The 23,319-nt window shown below is 34.4% G+C and overlaps 4 protein-coding genes across 16 annotated transcripts in view; 1 reads left to right on the top strand and 3 right to left on the bottom strand.

Annotated features, from left to right (window-relative positions):
* The first annotated feature begins 1,420 nt into the window (after positions 1-1,420).
* LOC141824430 (putative ADP-ribosylation factor GTPase-activating protein AGD11) lies at positions 1,421-6,329 on the top strand. 4 transcript variants are annotated; one of them, XM_074711715.1, is made up of 9 exons: positions 1,421-1,565; positions 1,667-1,750; positions 2,953-3,046; positions 3,604-3,679; positions 4,101-4,264; positions 4,337-4,538; positions 4,616-4,732; positions 4,812-4,907; positions 5,846-6,329. In XM_074711715.1, exons 2-9 carry the CDS (start codon positions 1,705-1,707, stop codon positions 6,125-6,127), a joined length of 1,077 nt encoding a protein of 358 aa, XP_074567816.1. In that variant the 5' UTR covers positions 1,421-1,565; positions 1,667-1,704; the 3' UTR covers positions 6,128-6,329. The 4 variants fall into 4 exon arrangements, with proteins under 4 accessions (XP_074567816.1, XP_074567815.1, XP_074567817.1 ...); XM_074711714.1 differs by having other exon boundaries at positions 1,638-1,750; XM_074711716.1 differs by lacking the exon at positions 1,667-1,750.
* Positions 6,330-6,874: 545 nt separating this feature from the next.
* LOC141824997 (uncharacterized) lies at positions 6,875-12,668 on the bottom strand. 6 transcript variants are annotated; one of them, XR_012601471.1, is made up of 5 exons: positions 12,460-12,668; positions 12,161-12,352; positions 8,296-8,480; positions 8,088-8,216; positions 6,875-7,196 (listed from the first exon to the last, which is right to left on the bottom strand). XR_012601471.1 is itself a non-coding variant. In XM_074712355.1 (3 exons), the coding sequence occupies exon 2, from the start codon at positions 12,315-12,317 to the stop codon at positions 12,171-12,173; it is 147 nt and encodes a 48-aa protein (XP_074568456.1). In that variant the 5' UTR covers positions 12,318-12,352; positions 12,460-12,668; the 3' UTR covers positions 6,875-7,196; positions 12,161-12,170. The 6 variants fall into 6 exon arrangements, 5 of the variants coding, with proteins under 5 accessions (XP_074568456.1, XP_074568457.1, XP_074568458.1 ...); XM_074712355.1 differs by lacking the exons at positions 8,088-8,216; positions 8,296-8,480; XM_074712356.1 differs by lacking the exons at positions 6,875-7,196; positions 8,088-8,216 and having other exon boundaries at positions 8,243-8,480.
* A 912-nt stretch (positions 12,669-13,580) lies between these two features.
* LOC141824915 (nifU-like protein 1, chloroplastic) lies at positions 13,581-17,967 on the bottom strand. The gene is made up of 3 exons (XM_074712263.1): positions 17,591-17,967; positions 14,017-14,150; positions 13,581-13,924 (listed from the first exon to the last, which is right to left on the bottom strand). The coding sequence occupies exons 1-3, from the start codon at positions 17,937-17,939 to the stop codon at positions 13,736-13,738; spliced, it is 672 nt and encodes a 223-aa protein (XP_074568364.1). The 5' UTR covers positions 17,940-17,967; the 3' UTR covers positions 13,581-13,735.
* A 471-nt stretch (positions 17,968-18,438) lies between these two features.
* Positions 18,439-23,319, bottom strand: part of LOC141824251 (protein SUPPRESSOR OF QUENCHING 1, chloroplastic) — a 29,668-nt gene continuing 24,787 nt past the window's right edge. For all 5 annotated transcript variants that reach the window (XM_074711505.1, XM_074711501.1, XM_074711502.1 and 2 more), the window contains 5 exons: positions 23,159-23,251; positions 22,091-22,127; positions 21,306-21,553; positions 19,444-19,593; positions 18,439-18,764 (listed from right to left, as the gene is read on the bottom strand). In XM_074711505.1, coding sequence (XP_074567606.1) covers positions 18,603-18,764; positions 19,444-19,593; positions 21,306-21,553; positions 22,091-22,127; positions 23,159-23,251 — 690 coding nt within the window. In that variant the 3' untranslated portion in view covers positions 18,439-18,602. The remainder of the gene's footprint in view (positions 18,765-19,443; positions 19,594-21,305; positions 21,554-22,090; positions 22,128-23,158; positions 23,252-23,319) is intronic.

The raw sequence follows: 23,319 nt of genomic DNA, 5'->3' as shown, positions 1-23,319 counted from the left end.
GAATCTGGAGACGATGGCGGAGATCAAGAAGATGTATTGCGTTCAGGAAGTACGTCGCCTGTTAAACCGTTAGGGATGATGAGATCAGGAACAACTTGTTAATTAGGCCATAATTATGGCGATATGATTACTATTAATTTAGTTTAGGACTTGAGATTGGAGATGCAAATGAATGTAAGATCCACAAGAATCGTTAATAATAAATTTTGTAGAGATGCTTATGCATAGATTACAGATCACTAGGTTAATGAATTCCTTGCTTGTCTTGTTGAATTAGTTGGTTAATTTTATAAGGTTTTAAAAAAAAATATTTGAAAAATAGAACAAATTATAGGTCTCCCGATGCATAATTTAAAGTTTATTATCTAATGATATAAAAATATTTGCACTTGTGATTATCTTATTGCCATTTGATTAATTATCATTTTATATATAGGATGTAAATTAAGAAGTTGTAATTAATTATTATGAAGAGGATATTATCTTAATTTTATCAAGATTTAATTTTTATTCATTTCAATAAATCTATTCCACACTAATCAATACAATTATGCTTTTAAAACATCATTAATTTTATATCTCACAGCATTGATATTATGTATACGACTAATATTATCATTTTGAGAATATTAAAAAGAATACCATTTGGTAATTATTCAATGTGCAACCTCTTTTATATATACCGAAATCTCATAAACTAGTTTGGTTAATGCAATTCTAATAATTATGGTTCGCTTCCAAGAGTCCAATGAGTTGAGATTAATTCATGGCCAACTGTAGTTTTTCGATTTACCATCTCATATATGATCATGAGATCGATGAACTATTAGGATAGCGAATTCTTCCTTTTTACAAATGAGATTAATTTATCACTTTATTCCTCTAATTAAAATCACAATTCTAAAGCATTAATTAAAAAAAGTAATAATATCTTCTTTTATAATTATAATTTTTTGATTTACTTCTTATATATGATCCTGATTAATCGATCATCTAGAGTGACAAATTAACTAAATTTTTTTATATTTTTTTTTCTTGAATAAATTAATTCATCACTTATTCCTCTAAAGCATTAATTTAAAAAAAAATGGTGAGGAAGTATCAATGTCACATGAGATTAATAATTTCCAACATGAAATAGGAAAAATGCAATTTCTTCACCAAACAAGGCGTCCGTCAAGCCCGCCTAGTCAAGCCAGTTGGTCATGACAGCTCACCCTTCAGCTCTCGTTTTCCACGACGCGTTAGCCATAACGTGGGCCTCACTCGAGTTATTTATAGAAATCGTGCATTGGCCGCCAATCCATTAACTCTCTTTTCCACCCTTTTAATTCTCTTAATTTTCTTTTTTTTTTTATCAGTAAAATTTAGGTAACAAATATTTTTTTAAAAATTAATAATAAATTAAGGAGTACAATGAAGAGTAGGAAGGAAAGCCGCACCAAATTTCTTGCTTTGTTCCGGTAGCTTCAAATGGATGGGCAATGTCGTCGATTGAAATCAACAAATCCTTTATTTTGGATGGGTAGGTGAAGGCTCCTTCTCACCGATGCATCAACACACAGGTACAGGAAATTTAGGTTTTTTTTTATAAAAAAATTCGTCTTAGATTGGAATTTGTTGTTCCGATCTTCTAGGATAAGTATCGCGCAATTGATTTCAATAGGAGAGAGTGTTGAATGAGGTGGTTGTGGGCATTGAATTATGATGTCTACCCAACAAGAGTTCTACAACTCCTGCTCTTCTAATGGTTCGTTCCTCCCTTTTTGTTTTTTTTTTGAATTTCCCCTTGCATCGTGATCGATCGTTTATTTGACCTAGAATGCTTGTTTGATTTTTGTTTGGGTTGGTTATGCATTTCTGATCTTCTTTCCCTTATTAATCGTGGCGATAAGGATTCTGTTGCGTCTTTTGTTGTTCTTCTCTTCAATTTTTTTTTTGAGGATTTTCAACTCTCAATTAGCACGACAAATGAATGTTTTAAAAATTTTAATTCGAGGGTTTGGATGAGTTACAAAACAATTAATTTGAATTTTTTCCTTAAAATATAAGTTGTGAACCTTGTTGATACCCTACCAAATCCATTTCCAAGTTATTGGCGATGGGTCCGGATGCCATCATATGAACAAATTGATCGAGTATTGCATGATCATTAGAGTCGTCTGAAGCGTTCCATTTTTTATACTGATTAGCTGCATCTGGCATGGTAGCTATTATTCATTGACCTTGACGGCAGGCCTGGATGAAAGACAAGGAAACAAGGGAAACTTGGTACAACAAGTATTTACACGTACATTCGAGTTAGCTTAGTCACAGAGATTATCGCATGGTCAAACAATTTTAAATGTTTTTTGCCATGGTAAATTTCCTGATTCATATCCATCAAGCTGGGAAAAAAAGGAATCAGCACTTATTCACTTACAAAGCATGGATAACCCGTGAGGTCACTGAAAGCTCTCTTTGGAAAAAAAAAAATTCTAGTTTGCACGTCGTGAAGCATATAAATCTCATCAGCAATAAGCCGTTAAACTGATAAAATCAGTAACCACTAGGTATAATTCAACGCAAAGTTCATTGTTTTTATTTCTTGAATATCTTCTTCTCAAGTAAACTCCAGGCTACCTTTAGATTGTTGTTTTTTTGGCCTTCCAATTTTAATTTTAATTTCCTTTTTCCTGAAACCTTTCTTACATGACACTAATTCAAAATTCTAGAAATTTATCACACAACCATAACATCTCTTTATAGCTGAATTTTGTATATACAATCTGCATGGCTAGTGTGATAGTATATTGGTATCTCGACAAAGAAATTAATGGTATTATAAGTGTTTCAAACTCTCAATGAAGAAAATATTCTTTTTTCTTGTAGCAGTATATTGGGGATCTATCTGTCTTGGTCCTTCTCTCAATTTCTTTGTTTATTCTTTTTTGTCTTTAATTTCTTTCACAGGTTCCCCAACTCCCCGAAAAAGGTTAGAACTTTTAATGAATCAACCAAGCAATAGATACTGTGCTGATTGTGGTTCTCCAGACCCAAAATGGGTGTAAGTATTTGAGCCTGTATAGTTTATCGATCTTTATGATTTTCTCTTTTTATAACATAAATAGGTTATTTTACTATTGTGAGTGCATCTTGTATATCATCATTGATAAATATTTATAATTTTACTGGTCCTAACTCCTGTATTTAATGTGAGGTTTAAGTATAAATTACTGATAGCTGATGGTGCTGTCTAAGCAGATCTCTATGGTAAATTTACCACTATATACAGCTTGTAATTGGTCAAAACTATTGGTTAATGTCAAAATGTCTCTAATTCCTTTTTTCCACTAATGTGGACCAATATGAACTTATTGTTCCCTGGTTCAACATGCGAAGCCTTTGTTCCCTATTACCAATTTACCTTTGTGTTTATGAGGTGTTTTTAGCCTATTAGTAGTAAAATTCAGCAAGCAATATCTTGTGCATTGATATTTTCTTTTGCGCTGAAAGCTTAGTTTTTTGACTAGTGGTTAAATGCCATTTTTTGTTTGATAGTCCTCTTAGTACTGAGTGTTATGTTCTTTGACTATTCTTTTATATATATATATTTATGTACAGATCACTAAATCTAGGTGTATTTATTTGTATCAAGTGTTCTGGAGTTCATCGGGGTCTTGGAGTTCATATTTCCAAGGTAATAATATGCTGAGTGATCTCAGAGTCACTTTTCTCTTCTGCTGGTTTATCTTTATCTTTTTCAATACAGTTTACATCTAGTTCAGCTGTAACATACAAAGTCTGTGTAGCACAAAACAAAAAAATGAAAAATCAAATTAAAGTGAAGTGGTAAGATATCAGAAGATCTAGATAAATTGGTAATTTACTAAAATGAGGCCAACATTGCTTATAACCATAATAACAAGCCACATTTTGAACATTTTGGTTCTTCTATGCGATTGACATAGCTTTATGGTGCCACCATAGCCTAATGCAAAAATCCCACGATTTCAATCCAAGTTTGGGATTAGCATTGTTGGTCTTTCAAATTGATATTTGCACCCTTTTCTTTAATCATTTTCTAGTTTGTTTTTATTTGTTCTGTTATCTTTCAACAGATCTTGTCAGTGAAGTTGGACGAATGGACAGATGAACAGGTTGATTCTGTAATCGATGGGGGTGGTAATGTTACTGTAAATATGAGATATGAAGCCTTTTTGCCAGAAAATATTAGGAAGCCAAGACCAGATTCCTCTATTGAAGAACGATCTGATTTTATCAGGTCTACTTCTTGTGGTTTTTGTTTCTGCATCGTACTTTGACTTAATCTAAATGTTTATGCAATTATGCTCAGGAGAAAATATGAGCTTCAACAGTTTTCAAGCTTAAATGTAGATGGATATTTGATATCTAGTAGCAATGCATGTTTGCTGCAACATGCTCCAAGTAACAAACATCTTGAGAAGCAGCATACTGGTGTTCGCCATGGTCTAGGTCATGCATTTCGTAATAGCTGGAGAAAAAAGGATACTGAGCATAAATCTGTAAAGAAAATGGTATGAATTGAATGTATCTGGTCAAATGGTATAAAGATTTTTCTTTTTTTTTGAGTAACCAAAGTAGTATTTTGTAGATGGGCATGGTTGAATTTGTTGGATTAATTAAGGTCGACGTGATTAGGGGCACCAACTTAGCTATTCGTGATGTGGTGACAAGCGATCCGTATGTTATTTTGAGCTTGGGACACCAGGCAAGACATTATTTTTTCAATAGAATTATTTGAAATGCTGAGTTTACTTTAACAAGTAGCTTTGACTTCATTGTTACAGTCAATGAGAACACGGGTGATAAAGAGCAACTTGAACCCAATATGGAATGAAAAACTAATGTTGTCAATCCCAGACCCTATCCCACCTTTGAAACTGGTAAGTAGAACTATGCAGTTGCTCTTAACAGTGTATTTTCTCTCTCTTCAAATTATCTTACATAATTGCATTTTTTTGTCTTTCTTATACCATGTTTTATAAATTATTGTGTCGCATTTTAAAAATATCTTTCTTTCCGTTAAGATCTCGAATGCTTTTGTTTTCCCTTGGTGACTATGTGTAGATGAAATTTGCACTACAGGGAGAGATCCACTCGACAATTAAATTTTGAGATCTCTCTCTCTCCTCTTGTTTTAGTATCAATGTGTGGATTTGAGATGGAAGACTTTTTTTTTTTTTGCTGATCTAAGGCACAGGGGATCATTGATTGCATGCTCCTCCGCCAACTGTCCAAAGCTTTGTTGATCGAAGTCAAAGGGATCATTAGATTTGTGCTCCAGTAACTTTAAATTTCTTTTCACAGTCATTTCTTTTGCTATTTTAGGTCTAATCTACGTCTCTCACTAATGAGATTTTCTTTGATTTATGTATCAAACTAGGTATATATAATACTTGTGCTGCAGCTCGAGGGGAATGTCAGATAAATGTGTTAGATATAACTTAGTCTTAGTATGAGGCAAACCTATTCTATTAAAGATAAACGTGTTTGAAAAATATTTGTGCTATGAGAACTCTAGCCAATGGATGTTGATCATTAAAGATTGCCATATCTGACCACATTTTTTGGTTTCTACTTTGGGCTTCTATTAAACAATGAACATAAGCCAAGTTTAAGTTTAAAAATCACTTGCAACGTGAACCTTGTATTCTGAAAGAAAAATGATATCCTAATGCCAATTTGAGGCAACTGATGCCCTCTACTGAAAAAGTAAGGTGTTTCTTCTATGCTTTGATTCAGACCTACAGATGCATTTAGCTGACTAACATTTCATATTCAATTATGCAAAAGTTTAATCTGACCAATTTTTTCATTGCAGCAAGTGTATGACAAGGACACTTTCTCGACTGACGACCGCATGGGGGAGGCCGAGATTGACATCCAGCCACTTGTAGCAGCAGCCAAAGCATACGAAAACTCCAACATCTCAGAATCTATGCAGCTCGGGAAATGGCTAGCTTCGGAAGACAATACCTTGGTAAAAGATAGTATAATATCCCTTGTCGATGGCAGAGTAAAGCAGGAACTTACCTTGAGACTTCAAAATGTAGAACGTGGTGAGTTGGAGATTGAACTTGAATGTGTCCCTCTCAGTCAATAAATTGATGCATGCTCTTGCCACGAACTCTTCGTTCTTTTCTCGAGGGACAGTTTAAGTAAACTGCAGGAGTTAATAGTTGTAGCATCCCTGTACATTGTTTAGTGATTGTGTTGTAATATAGTGCTTTTTTAGATATTATGATTTATCATTTTCTGAAACGCTCCTCCCTTCTTAATTTAAACTCTGTAGTTCTTGCTCATCAGTGTTAAACTATTAGAATGTGAAGAAGAAAAAAAATCCTTAGTGTTTGAAAAGAAATTATATATTCAGATTCTTATAGAAATTGGGTCTGTGAATCACCTGAAATTTGAAAATTAATGAATTTTGAAGGGAATTTTGTGTATAGCTTGGCTTGATGATACCCATCACGAATTGACACATGGGCCACGCAAAGAACTATGACACGAACGACTGTTTACTCCAAAGGATGATGGATCGAAGAAGAAAAGGAATTCAAAATGAAAAAAATATTCTAAAATCTCGAGAAAGAAAAAAAAATCTAGAGGAAAAGAAAGACAAACGAACCCTTCTGCCTATGGCACGGTGAAGGTCTATTGTTTTATTTTTACATTTTTATATTTCCCCCCTTCTTTTTCATACTTTCCATCTGAGTAAACAGATCTTAAGAGTTGGACCGGTAAGCCTAACATCAGACCGCAACGATTCCTCATGAACTTAACTCTCGAGCTCCACTAGAAGCTCTCAGGGGCCTGAATGTGCTAACACCTGCAAGGCTACGATCTCACATTCAAGTTTTACTAATCTGGAATTAGTACGCTTTACAGAAGCATAAAGAGTTCTTAGCATCCAGTTCCATCTCACAGCAGTAGTACCACCTCATCTTTTACATAGAAACATGCTCAGGTTCCAGACAAGTATCGCACGACTTCATGATATTCGAGAACTAAGGTGCAGGCTGCCAGCTCGTTGTTGGCCGAGCAGGATTAATCCTGGTCACCCGCATCTACGAAACGGATTGCACCATCACACAATTCAGGTAGAAGCAGCCAAGATGACTCGTGTCCAGATCGTGCAGCAGCGGTGCAGGTCCCTTTCGTGTGAGAGCTGCCTGCAGCCAGATGATCAGAGTTAATCAGCAGCCCCTAAAGACATTGCTATCTTTCTGAATGGAAAGAAAACCTTTTCAACGTAAACCTCAACAAAGCAATCCTACTATACATTTATGAAATGAATAATGTAGCAAATTGTTGTGAATTGTCAATTTGTCCAGAAACTGAGGAATGACCATCTCTTCATCTGTTGTGACCAAAGAGAGGAGTTGAAGGCTGTTGGACCTACTTTTACCCACTATATGAGATTGTTATCAAACGCTATCTCTTCGACAAAACTGCCTAGGACAGGCAGTGACAACTTATTTGTACCATCAAATAAAATTCAGGATATAACAAACACCATGCTGAATTTTTAGAAATCAATGCATACCAATTAGATGAATATTCCTGAACAAATTATCAAAATTACAAATGATACTATCATGACTCAGGCAATTGTCAAAGTGGTGGTCAGCCTTTTTTCTGCTCAATCATGAATGCACATGAAATTAGACTAAGACTTCCAAGTATGAATAGCAATAGGCAAGACGTGTTGTAAATAATGGCATGCGAAGATTACCATGCTAAAAAACAAGCTTATCTAAACCAACTATAGAAATTGCAAATTTGTTTCAGCAAGAAATCTAAAAATTCAAGGCTCCTTAGATCCAATTGAAAGGCTGGGGCCTAACATAGAGGAGTGGAGGAAACACCTCTCTGTCACTCTAATATGGGCAAGCAATGCCAAGAGAGATTTATTTCAATCCCTAATATGATTGAAAGGCTGCATGAGAATCAAGCTTCCATGGACAATGCCCAGGCCTACTTCGATCTATGTACAATCTTCACCACAAGCACCTAAAGGGTTTATGCTACATAGCGATGATTTAGTATACTTGGAACCTCACCATGGCTGAAGCAAAGCCCTGCTCATGCTTGCACATGTGGTAAAGTTGGAGGGAAGTAATCTTGATGCAGATGAGTAACCAACTAGAATTTGGTGGTTGCTTCATCTGCAGAGTGAAAGCTTTTTATCACTGCATGCCAGTAGAGTCGAGGATAATCAATCAGAAATAGAACAGTTAAAATGTAATGCTGAAGACTAGTTCCCAAGACCTTTGTAATTACATTCTAGCATGCCAAAGGTTTCTCAAGAGGTTAGATGACTACTGATCAGCATAGCAAGGATATGCAATCAACCAAGTATTGTTTGCTTGCTTCCATATTTGAAGTCCATACTGCTCTCTCGAAGGTATTTGTTAGCAACAACAGAAGACTGATCATCACCCAGTAGTTAGCATCTATAAAAAATTCAAAACAAGAATAACTCATGACTAGCATATAAACATTGCACTTATAACTGTATGAAGAATACAGATATTAATCATACAATCCATTAAATTATGCTTATTTCTGATGATTGGATCATCAATAACAGTTAATGATAATCTAGTATGTCGGTGAGACACGAACAAATATTGTATTGTCTACCATGTTGGACTAGTATCAACTAAAATGGGAGAATAGTTTAAGATGGTTTGAATATGCTTACCAAATAGGACTATTTGTTTATGTAGTAGTGGCATTATTTACTTATTTATTTATTTGTTCATCTTTGATCCTTATCTAACTATCCAAGGTAAATATCCATTTGAACCCTAGTAATCCCGAGTCATTGATCTCTCACTCTAAGAAATAAGAGGATAAGACCATTTCTTCTTCCTCTTCTTCAAATAGGATATATGACAATTGATTCTAAATTTCATTGTAGTCAGGTGTATGATTTAGATTTTAGAGTATCATTTCTTATTCGAACCCTTTGAATTCCATAGTTGAAGTTACAAACCTAATTATTCCTTGACAAACTGATTTGATACATTTCTCAAGTACTCCTAGATCTCAAGCAAAATTTGCATGAAAAAAAAATGGTTTGAATTTATCTTGACTGGTGCCTCCATTATGTTTTTGCTAGCAAATATTCACATTTCTAGTTTGGATCTTACTAATCACTTGCCAATCCATTTGTGGACCATGGAATTACAAAAGTTGTGCCACAAACCGACCTCCTAGATATGAAATAAAAACAGAATGGGCAATAGGCCAAATGAAGCTACAAAGTCAAAACAATTCCTCTATGGCCAATCATCCACAATTTTAAATAGATAAATTCTTCTTTGGTAAATTTACCAAGGGCTATAATTATATTGATAGTGATCCTCCTTTGTAACTTGAGCTCACAACAATCCCAACGCAAATGAAAGTTTGATTATTCAAGAACATTTCTAACTTGTTTATCATTTAATAAATCCATTGTCTCTAGAAATAACTTTTACTAATCATGGATGGCTCTACTTGTTAATCCATTCTCTGTAAACTCAGTAGAAGAGTGATAGGAAAAGTTGATTTCTAATGCAGATAAACAATCGAAAAGCTAACTATATATGGAGTCTAATCTTGAATCTCATGACATTTTCTTTTATAGACAATTTCCATTTCCTTATAAGACTAATGATAACTCTTGGTCCTTTTGTTTTAGATAGCATTCCCATTCTTTTAGCAGCAATAGCAATAAACAATCTAGATCGCTAATAAGGTGAGCAGTGGCTGATATAAACCACAGCAATCTGATTGTTATGTAGTTTTATAACATTCTTCTCCTAGCTTGTCTTTCCACTTTTTTTTCCTTCTCTCCCCATTTTCCAGTTTTACAATGACAAAATTGTGAATTCATATTTTTGTCAAGGTTTGGCTACAAAAAGAAATATGGGGAAAATTTTTATTTTGAACATGGAGGAATTGGAAATGTCAATAGACAAAGGTATAGCGGGAAGGCTTTAGTTGTTGAAAGTACTTGCTGAAAATATTACAACCCAAAAGGTATGTTGCATAACTTCAAAGAAGAGCAAAGAGGTAGCTTAAAAGATGAAGGGTTGTTCCACTCCAACTAGATTTAGTGATTGCCATATAGCCAAAGCAAAAAAATTGTGTTGGTAGGATAAGGAAAGATATGAAATATTTCATGTTAAGAAGAGTTTCAAAAACCTAAGTTGTTAAGAGATGTGAAAACAATAATTTGGAAACATAATCAACTATCCTATGAATTTGGACAAGAAATACAATTATGGAAATATTGCAGAGAAGAGAATTTTTTTATTTTCATTCTGCATTGAGTTGGTCGAAACAGTTCCATTACCTTTCCAATTTGAAATAATTGAAAGGACAACTTACCATTTAGCACAGATTGCAATTGATGCCATGTATGATTAAGAAGAATATGAAGCTAAAGGTGAGTACTATTAGCTGCTCTCAAAAAACCTTCTCAGTATATACACTGATAACTTGGTGACCTCACCTCCCTCCTGTACAGAAGTTCAATTTCCCTGGGACGCATGCACTTTTTCTGATAATAAAGATATGACAATGAAAAGTGTTTTGCATTTACGTAAATTAATTTCAAATAAGATGAATCTTAGCATACTTAAGTCATACACACACATAAACTAATGGTACTGAAGATCAGGATCAGGTAGTCACCATGCATCACTTGTATAAATCACAAAAGATGTATTGGTGGATGAAAGATCTTAAACGTTTATCTGTCCCCTGAATACAGAAAACATAGTATAGGAATCTATCCTTGATAGATGCACCCACTTATTTTCAATACCTCTATATTATTATGTACAAACAAGTAAAACTAGAATACGACACATAGTAGAATATCTCCTACTATTGACTAGTGAGACAATGCACCACGAGTTGCGCTACTAGATGAATATCTGTATTATTGCGTAGCAGATTGTATTACCGTTTACTCATTTAACAGAAAAGAAGATAGACATGAAAAGTAAAATCTTTTATAGTCCAATGAATATATAATTATCAGATTATACATCTTCTGTGGATATATATCTATTTATTTATACACATTTTACATTTGCTATCTATTCCCCTTGCACTTTGTTGGTTGGTAGCAAGAACACAGAATCACCAGAACATACCTTCCTGAAGAGTAAAAAAGAACCAAAATTTCCACAACAGTGATAAGTCAAAATCATAAAGAGATGCATAATCTTAACCTTTAAAATCATCCATATGGTGAATTTTCTTTGAAACTTGAAATGAGCAAAGCGCACAAACGTGGTCCTGTTATCCAGCACCATGTTTTTTTAAAAAAAAAAACAGACAGACAAGTCACCACCAGGTAAAATAATTGATATCAGACATTTAACATCATGAACACTTTTTCACTTAATATGGGCTCATTTGAATAATAAATATTCTCTATTATGACTGTAGAGATGGAAACGCTTACAGAAAATATTTTTGGAATTAAGAGAAGGAAATGAAATTATGAAATTGTACAAATCACAGATCATGGTTGTACCAAATTTGTGGGTACAAATCACTAGTTTGATGGTTGAGCACTTGTCTGCCACAACTGACAAAAATAAGTCTACTTTATGCAAAAAAAGTTAATCTTTTTTTGAATAGCTACAAGGAAAGTTTAAGGCTTGAAGCATTATGGATGAAAGATGACGATGATTGCTTATTGCTGTTGCTGTAGTAATTGTTTAACAAAAAGAAAAACAAACAAACTGCTATTCTTGAAAAAGAACAATCCGAAGTTTTGTGTTTATCCACATTCACGCTCAAGGTATCATCGTCACGACCATTAACTAAGACATTGTACAAACAAGAAAAGAAAGATGCAGGCAGGCTTACAGAGTATTCTCTTGAGGAAAAGTCAAAGACTGAGGCAATGGTTTCATTCAAAAATTTATCAGACTTTTCATTTCATACGATATCTCATAATGATAAATGAACTTTTGTCCCGAACATCAAGTAAAAAGATTCCTTTCTTTTTTGTAAACAGTTGTAAGACGAGGAAACGGTAGGCAATTCTAACAACAAGAATTGCGTACTTGCATAACAAGAACGTAAACACAAACAAGACAAGGAAACAGGAACGAGAGACAACCTCGGCGGCGTCAACCAACAGGCAGCGGACCGATATCGCCGGACCTGAGACCGCGTGCGATCTCGTCGGCAATCATCAAACAAGTGGACACCCAGCCGTTGAGAACTGCCCAAACCATGCGCATCGCGTATATGGCCAAGCTCCACGGCATAGCCATCAATGTCAGCCAAAAACCCTAGCCTCTTTATCCTTCTGCGATATCAGATTACAAAATGAACCCTCAATACACTTCATAAACCGTAGACATCCGAAACGAAGAGAGAAAAAAAAAACATCTGAATAAGAAAATGATCGCTGACCTAGATGAAAAAAAAAAAAAAAAAATTCAATTCTTGAGCTCGTCCTTCAACATGCAAACCACTCTTGCTGTCGACAAATCAAATATTTGGAAGCCAAGAGAGCTCGGTGGGGAGGTCGTCGAAGCAACGGATCGCCTTTGTTTTTCCCCTTCTAAAATTTCTCGGTGGGCAAACAATTCTGAGGAGCTGAGTTCACGAGACGAGGCCAATTCATCGGGGAGGATCGTTGTAAGCAAAGTGAGTCGTCGGCTACAAAATCTATGGCGTTGATTTCCTGGAATTAGACCCTGTTTGAAAATCTTTTTTAATAATTTTCTTTTTAATGACAATAAAATTCTAATGTTTTTTTTAAATATAAAAGAAAAATGATACATGAACATGTATAAAATTTAATATGACACACTATATACATGGACGTGGATCCGTTGTATGGATGTAGGATTTACTATATTGAATGTGTCATGTTATATTTTCATACTACATTTTAATATAATGTATCATCGCTCATATAAAATTTTATGTAGTATCACTCTCAACATATTTTTTTTAATAAAAATAATTCTTACTTTGCGTGTTTTTTATAATAATAAAAAACATCTAATTTAAAATATTTTAGCTGTAGAGATGATATTTGTGTTACTTTAAACTAATTTATTTATCATAAGATATTTTAATAACTAACAATTTGTTTGTTAATTTAAATATATATGTATATTTCATTTTAATATATTTTTTCTTATACAAGTATTTTTCTTCCATGTTATGTTAATATATATATAAAAGTACTTAAGCAACAACTTCTGACTTCTGAGATTACCTACTAAACTAATTGGAACTCTCAGCATTGTACCAATTGATTTAAAAATTAATTTCCACCCTTAAAACTTGAAGATTATGGAAATTTAAGATGCCAAAACCCTTTAAATTCCGGTCTTGGGTGTAAAAAAGGCAAATGTGTATTTTTTCCAGAATTCTACACATATGCAAACAATCTGCTCCTAAGTAACTTAGACAGTCAGTGCTAAATTATCTAAACCTATATCACAAACACACAACAACGTTCAGAAAATTGTCAACAAAATATGTCTGCTAAATTGAAAAACTTTATGACAAGAATAAGGTAGCTGACAAGAATCAGAACTTTGGCCATCACAAGAATCAGAACTTGCAAATTTGTAATAGATACATGTTTTTATTCCACTTTCACATCTTAGAAGCAACAAAAATAACTGTTGTTTGCATTTGCCACTTTCAGAGATTTCAGTTCAATTTATATTCAGTTAACAAATACCACATTGACGATATCTGTAAATTTCTCCTTGATGGCTGCTTTGATGCCACTGCCTATAGAATCTGGCCCTGTGTACCTCACGCTGCAATCCCCACCTTCTACAGAAACCACTTCCACGCTACCTCCGTAGTTTCTGATAGCAGGCCTCAATATTTCCAAATGGTTATTTACTGCCTGATGTGAGACATGAATAACAAAAAATCAGCAGCTGCCAATTATTTGTTCACTTATCATTTTATTTCCCTTTTACAAAAGTTACTACCTACCTCGACAGTTGTTTCAGTATTGACCTCCTCAACTTGTTGGATATCCTTGACTGCTTTGCCAAATTTTTCCTTTAGAACTCGTTCGATGCCCATCTTCATGGTTGTTGTTGAGCTAGGACAGCTTCCACAGGCTCCTGTTATTGTTTAACGAAACAAATGTTAGTTGAGAGAATAGAAGATTACTGCTTTTAATGAAAAAGGATACCATTCACAGGATTGGTGTTTAAAATAAGAGCAACTATAATTTGTTGGCACTATTAATTACTCCTGCACATCACACAGATAAGAGGTGCAAAATGGAGAAGAAAACCAACCTGACTTGAATATTTCAGGTTAGAATTCATAATCGAAACACATTTTTGATAAAACAGAAAAAAAAAAAACCAAAAGAGTCATGAACAGGACAGGTCAAATTTGTGGATTTTCTTTATTTCTGAGTATAGTTGAGTTTTAGATTTTGTTTTAAAAATTAATTTCTCACTACCTATCAAAGAATTTTCAGTTTTTATGATTTTTTTAAAAATTTTTTGTTTTAAAATTAAACTTTAGTATACTTGTCGCATATATATTCTTTGTAAAAAGAATCAAAAGGTTACCAGAGGATTTCATTAATTTTTAATTAATATTCAGAATGGGATGAGTCCAATTTTTTGTTTTTATTTACTTTTTGGATCAGTTATGGGGCTAGTCCAATGTTCATAGATGTGTGAGCTTACTAGAAAAGATAAAACCAACAATGCAATATCTATGGCAATGTGTTATAGCTTCAAGAAATGATAAGATGAGAATAGACATACTATTGGTAGTAATATATCCTAGAGAGAAAATCCATCTAGACCAATCCTAAATTGCTATGACTAACAAAGCTTATAATGATGATATGAAAGATGCACCTCAAAGTTAATCATCTGATATGCAATGCCACAGCAATGAAAAACCTGATATTTAAGCCTGGTTAGCCGTACGGTTTGTATTCCTTGGTGTAGCCAGATTTGTTTGATTTTATGCACTCATGTATAAGATTTTATGGAATTTACTCCCAAAGCAATTCAAATCCAACCATAAACCCTTGTAGCAAACAAAAAAGATCGTGAGATGAATAGGGTATTGCTGAAAGAAAACAAAACTATTATAACATAATAAAGAAGCTAAGAGTAGCCATAATCATCACGCAAGCAGCTGATCCATCTGAGCCTTTAGATGGAGTCTCACAAAAAGAAAAATTTCCAATTCCTTCTAGTTTTTTGCTTTTTAACACAATAACACAACTAGAGTTCAGAACATTTAACTTTCAACTTCTGAAAACATAACAAATAAAACACCTATCTGGAAGTTAATCGAACAACCATGTCAATTCATTATTATTATAAATGAAACACTGAAGGCATAGGAAATAGGAGATGCCTATATCAAATCATTATAATGCAACAGGTGGTACTTAACATGGATTAATATTCGAAACAATGTCCACAAATGTGTGAGTCGAACACATAGAACCAATGAATGTTGTCGATCATGTCTAGATGTTTTTAACATTTCACATTCTGCTGATCATCTCTGGAACCTTGCTGTAGGCTTAGAACCATCGATATGATCTTGGCCTCTCACATCTAAATAATAAAGTGTCAGGTAAAATCATGATCTTCATTTTCATGTAGTGGTGGCATTATTGGCCAATGCATTCTTGCACCAGTTAATTGGGTAAGCATCCGGTAACACTTGTGTCTTTGTTGGCACTAGTAGTCCAGTGTCAAGTTTGCCTGCTGCTGGTTTGCTTAGCACATTACAAAGGGTCAAACAAAGGGTTTCTGATGAATGCTTCTTCCACTGATACCACAACAAAGCAGAAGTTCAAGCAGTTAAATAGTATGACTGCGGCTTCCCCAGTTACAGGACAGATAGTTTGAATGATCATCAGTTTTTTCAAGTTAAACTAAATGGTTAAAATTTTCAACTCTTTGGAGTCCTTTCTCCATCTGGCTAACTTTTTATTGGCTGGTCAGTTGTCCTAGCTTGAATCAAGGTTGTAGGTAATTTAAAAGAAAAAAAAAGAAAATGATCTATATTAGCAACACAAATTCTGTAAAGAAGCATCAAAGGCTTGGTTTGGAACCAAAGGCTTTCTTTTCCAAAGCAACTAAAATTCTAACAGACCCAAGAACTAGGTCAAATGTGCAAATAATAAATTTATCAATGAGCCATGCTAGTAATCTGTAAGAAGTTTACAGAGAATTTACATTTGGAGTAGCCACTTCTCCTTTTGTGCACAAAATAGAGTGTTTCCTTCTTCATTATACGTGAGAGCACTTAATTTGTGGACTCACCAAATTAAAGTTTATATTTGAATAATTCATAAGGGCCTTGTAAATTAATGCCATGCTCTGATAGCTTAGTTGAACTTGAACACTAGCTGATTATTTCTTCAGATATTAGTAGGATGAGAGATGCTGAATTTGTTAGATTGTTACTCTATACTTATATGAATTATTATGCACTCATCCACTCCACACTTTGGACTTATTAACATTCCTACTAAACAAAGAAATGATTACCTAACTTCCCACTCCAAGAGGAAACAAGTTCATTGTAATATTGAAAACAATAAATTATCACAAGCACACCAAGCGATGCATCCTCTCATCAAAAATAACTACTAACGAGAAATGCAAACACCACGATCCATTTTGAAGTACCATAAAAAATCATCAAAATAATGAGTGAAACACAAAGTACCTAAATGAAATGACCTAAAATTACTGCCTACAACTATCCTTGTGTTCACTTGGAACTATCATCTAGAATTATTTTCTTATAAAAGATTGCGTATACACATTATAAGTTCAAGAAACCATTCCTAGTAGCTTAGTTATGAGCTAAGATACTGAATAGTTTGAACCAATTTTAGTCAGAATTAGCAAGGCTTCTTAGTTATGACCTATAAGTTTGAACCAATTTTATGCAAGGCTTCCAAACCATGATGCAATTCCAGAGGCAGGAACAACAAACCCTTATGTAAGCCATTATGCAGCACAAGATCAACGACATCATCATCAAATCATCATCATCCAGTCACGTTTATCCCACCAGGTTTTCCTAAAAGGAAGCAGCTCCCCTCCGATTCATCCCTTGTTTGCCAATTTAAGAAAGCCAAAGACTGACCCAACCTCCTGATAGATGATTTTGAACTAACAGGCGGGGCATAAGCGCCCTCATGCTACCCATACGAGAGGTGCCAATTAGCTTTCCCTAACCAGAATCGATTGCACACCTGCAGCGTTCGTGATCGGCCCCTTTCCATAAGAACGCTAGCCCTTGTCATGGTGACTCTTCCGTTGTTTACTTTCCGGGGATACGTAGCACTTAAGAACCACAAATATGTCAACGTATAAGCTTCAAAATCTTGAAAATTTTGCACTAAAGAACGAGCAAAGTATCAAAACCGATTTTCCCCTTACGAACAAATCAAAATTCTACAGAGAAAAGTTTCCCCTTTTTTGCCCCTTACCTAAGGTAGCGAGGGAAGCAATTGAATCAACGTATACAAAGAAAGGGTCAATCGGAAAAGAGGTACAACCTTGGAGCTGGAGGGAGATGACTCCGTCATCCACGGAAACTACATCCACGTTGCCACCGTCAGCGATGAGGTAGGGGCGAACGTCGTCCAAAACCAGGTCCACGTTCTCCTTCGTGAGCTCATACACCTTGGCCGAGTAGAGCCCCGGCGCCTGAGCCTCAGCCGCCGACGGGGTAGACGGAGTGCTGGAGGAAGCCCGTCTCCAGGCAGTACGACGTCGCCCACGGCGGACATCAAGGGATCGGTGATGGGGTGAACAAATCAGCGATGGTTTGACGGCGTCATGGCGGAGGGAACACGAAAGGTTGGGTGGTGCTTTCGACAGGGCAGCCGCAGCCATTGACTCCATCACGCCTTCTGCGTTGCATGCCGGTGGCCACTTATCGTCGTTTTTATCTTTTACTTGAAATATCTGACATTTTTTATTTGACCACATCTTAAAAAAAAAAAACAAAACAAAATGTCAACTTGAAATATCTGAATAATTTTTATTTTTTTCCCTTCTGATAATAATCCCATTAATTTGCAACTATAGACATTTTGAATAAACATAATTAACAACATGAAATTTACTCTCGAAACATCACTAATTTATCCCCGAAACAATGGGAAACAATGATGCAACGGTAAAATTTTTGAGTGGTAACCTAGAGACCTACGGTTCGATCTCCAACTACGACGTATTTATAAAAATTTTCTTTCAAATGAAGAACGCAATCAAAGGATACTGGGCGTCTGAATTAGCCGCCGTATGTTCTTCCCAATTTACCCTGGTAGTCGGTGGAAAATTTTTGTGAAATCGAACTGACTACCCCCAGAAATTGAGTCCATGAGACTGATTAGAGATTTATTATTATTTTTTTAAAACATCACTAATTTGGTTTTGCATCCAAAAGGTACAACACATTAAAACTGGCAACCATAAGCATTTTGAATATTTATAATTAGCAACATGAAACCTACACATTTACACCCGCAACGTCACTAAGTCTCTCTTGCATCCAAACAGTTCCTACTTACTGAGAATCATCAGCGAAGCGCCCGAGAGAGCTTTAGGTGTGACGGTGTAAGAAATTTTGACTTCTTGTTGAGTGGATTCTAGTTCTTCTCGGAATGAGACATCAAAGGCTACAGACTGATACAGGCAAACTTCATCCTCCTTGCAGTAGTAAATCTGGAAAAAAAAGATAAACGAGGGAAGTAATCATTGTTTAATCACTTGAGTACTTCCAAACACTATTGTTTAAATCTCAAGGGAAGTAATGCCTTTACTTGCACATTGCTTGATTGATGAACATTATGCTAAGCATTTAATGTGAAACCTTTCTCAATTTCCTTACCTTCTTCAATATCTTCAACTTGCATCATAGTTCATGTCAGTGATGAGACTTAATTCATCTGTCTAATATCCCATATGACCCTTAGTCTTTGGCAATATCTTCAACTTGGAGGCTAGTGCGAAGATTAATCAATTACTGATATCTTCATCAAACATCTTAGATTTCTTTTTTTCAGATATGCATGATCTGATACCTCAACTCTAGTTGAGGGCAAATGTTATGTAAATAGTTTCACATGACTAAGATATTAATTACGGTTTTGGGGGACTTTTATACTGGTGTGCAATTACTCTATTCTCTCAACTATAAAAACCTCACAAAAATAAATGTAACTACAAGTAAAAGACCACCTTTTGGAATTCAAAGCACGCTATTTCCATAAAGCACACCCACATCATTCACATTTGATGCCACTTGAATATAATTAGGAGTATCAATTGTCAGAAAGTTTGTGATTGAGAAATTGAATAATTTTTTCTCAGAGAAGCATGCATCAAATTTTCCATAGCTTACCTTGCAGTTTATTCTTCCCATGACTGCAGAAGGAGAATTTCTCCTGAATTTAAGGGAAGCTGATCCTTCTGGACTTAGATTTCCATTTACTGGCTCAATATTAATTGCATTTGTAGGATCCGTTTCTACATCAAATTTACTACGAGCTTCCTGCAATTATATGCAAAAACAATACAAGGAATCATTGCCCATATACAACAAAACAATCTCTCTCCTCTAAGCAAACTCATCGCCAGCACACAAAAGATGACATCAATTTAGAAATTACCAGTACATATAAATGAGGCCAAAAGAAGTCATAAAAGTATATGGGTAAAAATAGGCCACCATCTGTTTGAAAAAAAATTAGGCAAAATGGAGATGCAATTAAATAGGTACATGAATAGGAATTTAGAAATATAAGGATTTAAGCACTCTAGAAGAATGAAGAAACAACGTCTTCATTTATAATATTTGGAGTTGCAACATTCACATTCTCAAACACAGGTTTTTACTGGGAAGATAAATTTTCCTAGCAACCAGTGATAGCTTAAAGTCCCAACTACTGTAAAAGTTCCCTACTTAGTTAATTGCAATACTCGATAAAGATAAATAGTAACTACCAAAAGGAAATGCACAATCATATCATAAACTGACATGAATGTAGTAACCAGTCTTTCTTTCTAAGTAAACTGATAAGATTATGATATTTTGCTATCCAAGAAATGAACATTTATTATTGTGTTGATTTATCTAAGGACTCCAACAGGAGTTCTTCTATGCAACTGTGCTGGTACAAAATTCAACACATCTTTGTCACTACTATCAACATCTCTATCATACATATAGTCCACATTAGTCTAGACAAAATGTTCTTTCTTCTAAACTCCACTACAGCTGAAGAACCTCTTCTCGTATTCTCTCCTAATTCAAAATCATAAAATAATTATAGCTAAATCTGAACAATTTCATACATCATTAGGGAACTATTGTCCGGGAGCTTTTAGGTATAGCTTCAAGATAAAATGAGAAAGAAGGTTGAGTAATATGAACATGTGCAAAGGCAACCAATAGATTCTATGATTAGATGAGTTGAATCAGTTAGATATAAATTGTAAGACATAGATGTAGAACACAGAAAATTCTTCATGGAATAAAAATAACTGATTTAAATATAAATAATTAGTGCTAAAGTCTTACATAGCGCTCATTGAAGGGGATATTGGCATATATTGAACCCCAAATAGTTGGAACAAACATAACTCGATGTTGATGGTGTTGACAATTAGGGAAGTTTATATTCAAATAGGCAAATCTTCTAATCTTCTTGATAAATATTAAATTGTCTTCCTAATGTGATGATTTGACTAAACATGTTATGGAGCAACCTCAGTATGTTGCATGGGAAAATAAAAGTTTGACACTTCCAAAAATAATTTCTAGTATGAAGCAAAGTCCATAAGTATGATAATAGAAATTTTATCATCCCAGATAATAAAAAGATTGGATTTTATGCAGCAAAAGTGATGATTCTAGACATTCCTCTGTTGGGACAATCATTCTTGCACGGCATATGGGTGATGTAAATCTCAAATCAGGTATTTGACTTTACATTGTAAATTTCTAGACTATATAAGTTGTATCCTGGCACCTCCACTAGTGGAGTAACATAATTGTCCTTTTTTCCAACTAAGGTGACTGCAAACTTAGTGTTTCTGTGAATTTATAGCATTTTGAAGCCCCAACTTTCCCAAGGGTCATTTGCATCCAAGGGACAAGTGTGCAAAAGTATAGATGACAACAAATTAAATGAATGAATAATTGAAATACACTTTATAATTATACAAGAGAAAAGAAACAAAGTTTTTAAAGTTCAAGAGAACCTTAGAGAAATGGTAACCCTCAGGAACTAAAACTGTGAGATTGAAGATTCCTTCCATTGAGGTTCCACCATCAATTTTGACAATATCTGTGTCTGCAGACAGGCGTCTTCTAAGCCGCTTTGGTAATTTAGACTTTGATGAGGGAGGTTGCACTCCTCGCAACTCAAGTGTATACATCACAGGATCCTTCTCATTTAGATCTATATATCTTATAATGTTGTTGTTTGTATCAGCAATAAGCAGCTTTCCTACAAAATGTGATAAATGAACTTCTAATGAATGATAATTTGCGAGTGATATTAACAATTAATTACCAGATGAGTACAAAACAGGTTCAATACTTCAACAGGAAGCCTAAATAGATAAAACAACCCTACAAATAGATCCTTTAGGAGCTTGTGAGAATGGATTATAGTTATTGATAGTTTTGCAAAAAAAATCCAAAGTTAAAAGGTGAAAATTTCCAGCATTATGGTATCATCATGAGGACACCTTAGAAAATTGATATGGACTAGTAGTAGTAATTTTGGTAGAAGATTGGGCATTGTGCGAAAATCTTACAAAATCACCATACACTAATAAAAGTATTTTTAGGTTTATTTAATTGAAAATATAGTTCCCACTTAAAAATCACCATACTATAGCTAAGTATAAGACACGGTTGCTCAACAGAATTACGCCAATTCATCAAGAGAAAAATCTCATTTATGATTTAGTTAAGTTTGCTTAAATTAACTGAATGCAGAAACTGAAGAGATTCATCCAAATAAAAAGGAAAAAATTACCTTGCCCTGTTTCAACAATTCCTGAAGGTTCAGATAGCTGCATTTACATGGTAAGTATATCAGATAAAAAACTGAGAGAAGTTAATGAGAGATTTGAATTTAATGATAACAAGAGAGAATTCTTATTACTTCAAAATAACGTAAAATTCAACTGCATCAAACAAACCCAACATTTGGTCTGAAGTGAAAAGAATTCTCTCATGTTATTATTCTCTCAAGAGCAACATATCCAATATATTTAACTAACAAGGTTGTCATTTAACTGAAGTGACAGTGCAAAGCGATTATTATTGTCTGATGTGAGTGAGGCATGATAGGTTACCCAACATATGATGCAAGGCTCTGGAATCAAACACCTATATTGAGGTCTATGTCCAAGACATGTAGGTGAACTAAACTGTCACAGAAAAAAGTGTAGAGTTGTGCAGCTTCAAATTGAACAAAGCTCGACACTATGGAGAAGTCAACGTGATCAACTATAGAGACACTAATGAAAGCTATCATGGAGAGATAACCTTTCTTCAATCTTTTGCATATTATATCTCTGTTCCTCATCATATTCATAAATCAATTACCAGAATTTCTAAGCCGAGATGACAATCCTGTTCCTCATTATATTCATATATCAATTACAAGAAGTCCTAAACAAAGATGGCAGTCCTATATAATAGCCATTTACACTCTTGTACATTTACTTATTAATAATAAAAAATAGTATTGGTATTCAAGAAACATCAAAGTGTTGATAACCAAAAAAGTGGAAGTAAATAGTGAAGGGTATAGAGAATCCCATTTCCATATATATCAATCTTGAAATGACATTTCTAAGTCAATTTTCACACAGCCAAAACAAATCAAAATTATTTCTAGCTTTTGTTATAGAATATGAAAACTGCTTTCTATAAATAAGCTGTGAGACCAATCAAATAGGGTTCTATAAGTCTGTCTTCTTATCTGGATACTAGTTTATTGCCAAAACATCAAATGATTTTTAACATGTTAATTTTAACAAAAATATTTAACACTGTCATATAAGTCTGATTATACTAAAGCACAAAGATACCATACTTGAGCCAATTGAGATGGACCATCCTTAAACCCAGCATTTCCAGTACCAGCTAATGTTGTAACCTTTCTGGTAGTTGGATCCAATTTCTTGATCTGTTAATGCAATATAAGCATTTTAGGATTCTTAAATCTCAAAAAAACATAACAATAATTGCTATCAA

This window comes from Curcuma longa, chromosome 3 (assembly GCF_044706935.1).
Source record: "Curcuma longa cultivar G26 ecotype Majalengka, Jawa Barat chromosome 3, ITB_CL_G26_1.1, whole genome shotgun sequence".
Lineage (NCBI taxonomy): Eukaryota > Viridiplantae > Streptophyta > Magnoliopsida > Zingiberales > Zingiberaceae > Curcuma > Curcuma longa.
This window is presented reverse-complemented; position numbering and strand designations above follow the sequence as displayed.

What these genes read in the sequence shown, in the direction of transcription:
- LOC141824915 (XM_074712263.1), bottom strand. Translation starts at nt 17,939, where the DNA reads ATGGAGTCAATGGCTGCGGCTGCCCTGTCGAAAGCACCACCCAACCTT. An exon ending in CATCTCCCTCCAGCTCCAAG is followed by an intron (nt 14,151 to 17,590) that starts GTTGTACCTCTT and finishes AAACAATAACAG; the next exon opens with GAGCCTGTGGAAGCTGTCCT. An exon ending in ATACTGAAACAACTGTCGAG is followed by an intron (nt 13,925 to 14,016) that starts GTAGGTAGTAAC and finishes GTCTCACATCAG; the next exon opens with GCAGTAAATAACCATTTGGA.
- LOC141824430 (XM_074711715.1), top strand. Translation starts at nt 1,705, where the DNA reads ATGATGTCTACCCAACAAGAGTTCTACAACTCCTGCTCTTCTAATG. An exon ending in CAACTCCTGCTCTTCTAATG is followed by an intron (nt 1,751 to 2,952) that starts GTTCGTTCCTCC and finishes TTTCTTTCACAG; the next exon opens with GTTCCCCAACTCCCCGAAAA. An exon ending in TTGGAGTTCATATTTCCAAG is followed by an intron (nt 3,680 to 4,100) that starts GTAATAATATGC and finishes ATCTTTCAACAG; the next exon opens with ATCTTGTCAGTGAAGTTGGA.
- LOC141824997 (XM_074712355.1), bottom strand. Translation starts at nt 12,317, where the DNA reads ATGGCTATGCCGTGGAGCTTGGCCATATACGCGATGCGCATGGTTTGG.